Below are 2,858 nucleotides of genomic sequence, written 5' to 3' on the forward strand. Positions count from 1 at the left end.
GATCCGGCCACTGCACTCCCGTCCAGGCGACAGAGCGAGACTCTGCCTCAAAAAAAAAAAAAAAAAGAAAAAAAGAAATCAGGTCAGTGGACCACCCAAAGGCTGAGGAAAGAGGAAGAGGGGATCCCTGACCCCGTTCCTGGGAGCTTGCTCACCTGTCCCAGGCTGACGGATGGGAGGCATGGCAGGCAGCAGGTTCAGGCCCTCTCTTCACAGCTCCTGGAAGTAATCCCCAACTCCATGAGGAAGCAAGAGGTGCGGACCGGCAGGGAGGCCGGCCAGGGCCACGGCACAGGCTCCCCGGCCGAGCAGGTGAAAGCCCTCATGGATCTGCTGGCTGGGAAGGGCAGTCAAGGCTCCCAGACGCCTCAGGCCCTGGACAAGACACCAGACTCCCCGCTGGGGCCCTGCAGCAGTGGTAGGACTGGCTTGGGAGGCAGACACTGGGTGGGGGATACCTGGGCTGTCTGTTCCCACTCTTCCCTTACCCGCCCTCCCCACTGGCCTCTGTCCCACAGACTCCATGATACAGAGGCACCGCAAGGCCCTTCTGAGCAAGGTGGGAGGTGGCCCGGAACTGGCCAGACCCTGGCACAGGCTGGCCTCCCTCCTGCTGGTGGAGGGCCTGACGGACCTGCAGCTGAGGGAGCACGACTTCACACAGGTGGAGGCCACCCGCGGGGGTGGGCGCCCCGCCAGGACCGTCGCCCTAGACCGGCTCTTCCTGCCTCTCTCCCGGGTGTCGGTCCCACCCCGGGTCTCCATCACCATTGGGGTGGCCGGCATGGGCAAGACCACCCTGGTGAGGCACTTCGTCCGCCTCTGGGCCCATGGGCAGGTCGGCAAGGACTTCTCGCTGGTGCTGCCTCTGACCTTCCGAGATCTCAACACCCACGAGAAGCTGTGCGCCGACCGACTCATCTGCTCCCTCTTTCCGCACATTGGCGAGCCCAGCCTGGCGGTGGCAGTCCCAGCCAGGGTCCTCCTGATCCTGGACGGCTTGGATGAGTGCAGGACGCCTCTGGACTTCTCCAACACTGTGGCCTGCATGGACCCCAAGAAAGAGATCCCGGTGGACCACCTGATCACCAACATCATCCGTGGCAACCTCTTTCCAGAAGTTTCCATCTGGATCACTTCCCGTCCCAGTGCATCTGGCCAGATCCCGGGGGGCCTGGTGGACCGGATGACGGAGATCCGGGGCTTTAATGAGGAGGAGATCAAAGTGTGTTTGGAACAGATGTTCCCCGAGGACCAGGCCCTCCTGGGCTGGGTGCTGAGCCAAGTACAGGCTGACAGGGCCCTGTACCTGATGTGCACCGTCCCAGCCTTCTGCAGGCTCATGGGGGTGGCGCTAGGCCACCTGTGGCGCAGCAGGACGGGGCCCCAGGACGCAGACCTGCGGCCCCCGAGGACCCTGTGCGAGCTCTACTCATGGTACTTTAGGATGGCCCTCAGCGGGGAGGGGCAGGAGAAGGGCAAGGCAAGCCCTCGCATTGAGCAGGTGGTCCACGGTGGCCGAAAGATGGTGGGGACATTGGGCCGGCTGGCCTTCCATGGGCTTCTCAAGAAGAAATACGTGTTTTACGAGCAAGACATGAAGGCATTTGGTGTGGACCTCGCTCTGCTGCAGGGTGCCCTGTGCAGCTGCTTCCTGCAGCGGGAGGAGACGCTGGCATCGCCGGTGGCCTACTGCTTCACCCACCTGTCCTTGCAGGAGTTTGTGGCAGCTGCGTATTACTATGGCGCATCCAGGAGGGCCATCTTCGACCTCTTCACTGAGAGCGGTGTATCCTGGCCCAGGCTGGGCTTCCTCACGCATTTCAGGAGCGCAGCCCAGCGGGCCATGCAGGCAGAGGACGGGAGGTTGGACGTGTTCCTACGCTTCCTCTCCGGCCTCTTGTCTCCGAGGGTCAATGCCCTCCTGGCTGGCTCCCTCCTGGCCCAAGGTGAGCACCAGGCCTACCGGACCCAAGTGGCTGAGCTCCTGCAGGGCTGCCTGCGCCCCGATGCTGCAGTCTGTGCAAGGGACATCAATGTCCTACACTGCCTACATGAGCTGCAGCACACAGAGCTGGTCCGCAGCGTGGAGGAGGCCATGGAGAGCGGGGCCTTGGCCAGGCTGGCCGGGCCTCCGCACCGTGCTGCCCTGGCCTACCTCCTGCAGGTGTCCAACGCCTGTGCCCAGGAGGCCAACCTGTCCCTGAGCCTCAGCCAGGGCGTCCTTCAGAGCCTGCTGCCCCAGCTGCTCTACTGCCGGAAGCTCAGGTGGGTGCCAGAGCGGGGGTCAGGGGCTGCGGAAGGGGCAGAGGAGAGAGCAGAAGCCATCCCCTCCCCACCACCGAGCTTCTCTCTATCAGTCTTCTAGGGCTGCTGTAACAGAGGACCATGAACTTAGTGGCTTAAAACAACTAAAGTGTGTTTTCTCGCAGTTCTAGAGGCCAGAAGTCTCAAATCAAAGTGCCAGGAGGGCCACGTGCTCTCTGAAACATATAGGAGAGGTTCCTTCCTGCCTCTCTAGCTTCTGGTGTTTGACGGCAACCCTTGGCTAAAGGCTGCATTACTTCAGTCTCTGCCCCATTGCCTGGCCATCTTCTCCCTGTGTCTGTCTCCACATGGTGCTGTTCTCTCTTTTTTTGAGATGGAGTCTTGCTCTGTCGCCCAGGCTGGAATACAGTGGCGCGATCTCGGCTCACTGCAAACTCTGCCTGCTGGGTTTAAGCAATTATCCTGCCTCAGCCACCCCAGTAGCCGGGATTACAGGTGCCCACCATCATGCCTGGCTAATTTTTGTATTTTTAGTAGAGACGGGGTTTCACCATGTTGGCCAGGCTGGTCTTGAAACTCCTAACCTCAGG

General features: G+C 61.4%; 1 protein-coding gene across 1 annotated transcript in view; it reads left to right on the forward strand.

Annotated features, from left to right (window-relative positions):
- Nucleotides 1-2,858, forward strand: part of NLRC3 (NLR family, CARD domain containing 3) — a 57,342-nt gene that overhangs the window by 14,836 nt on the left and 39,648 nt on the right. The window contains exons 2-3 of the mRNA XM_011950182.1: nt 165-418; nt 519-2,268. Of these exons, the coding sequence (XP_011805572.1) occupies nt 241-418; nt 519-2,268 (1,928 nt within the window). The 5' untranslated portion in view covers nt 165-240. The remainder of the gene's footprint in view (nt 1-164; nt 419-518; nt 2,269-2,858) is intronic.

The sequence above is a fragment of the Colobus angolensis genome, unplaced genomic scaffold (assembly GCF_000951035.1).
Source record: "Colobus angolensis palliatus isolate OR3802 unplaced genomic scaffold, Cang.pa_1.0 Scaffold303, whole genome shotgun sequence".
Classification (NCBI taxonomy): domain Eukaryota; kingdom Metazoa; phylum Chordata; class Mammalia; order Primates; family Cercopithecidae; genus Colobus; species Colobus angolensis.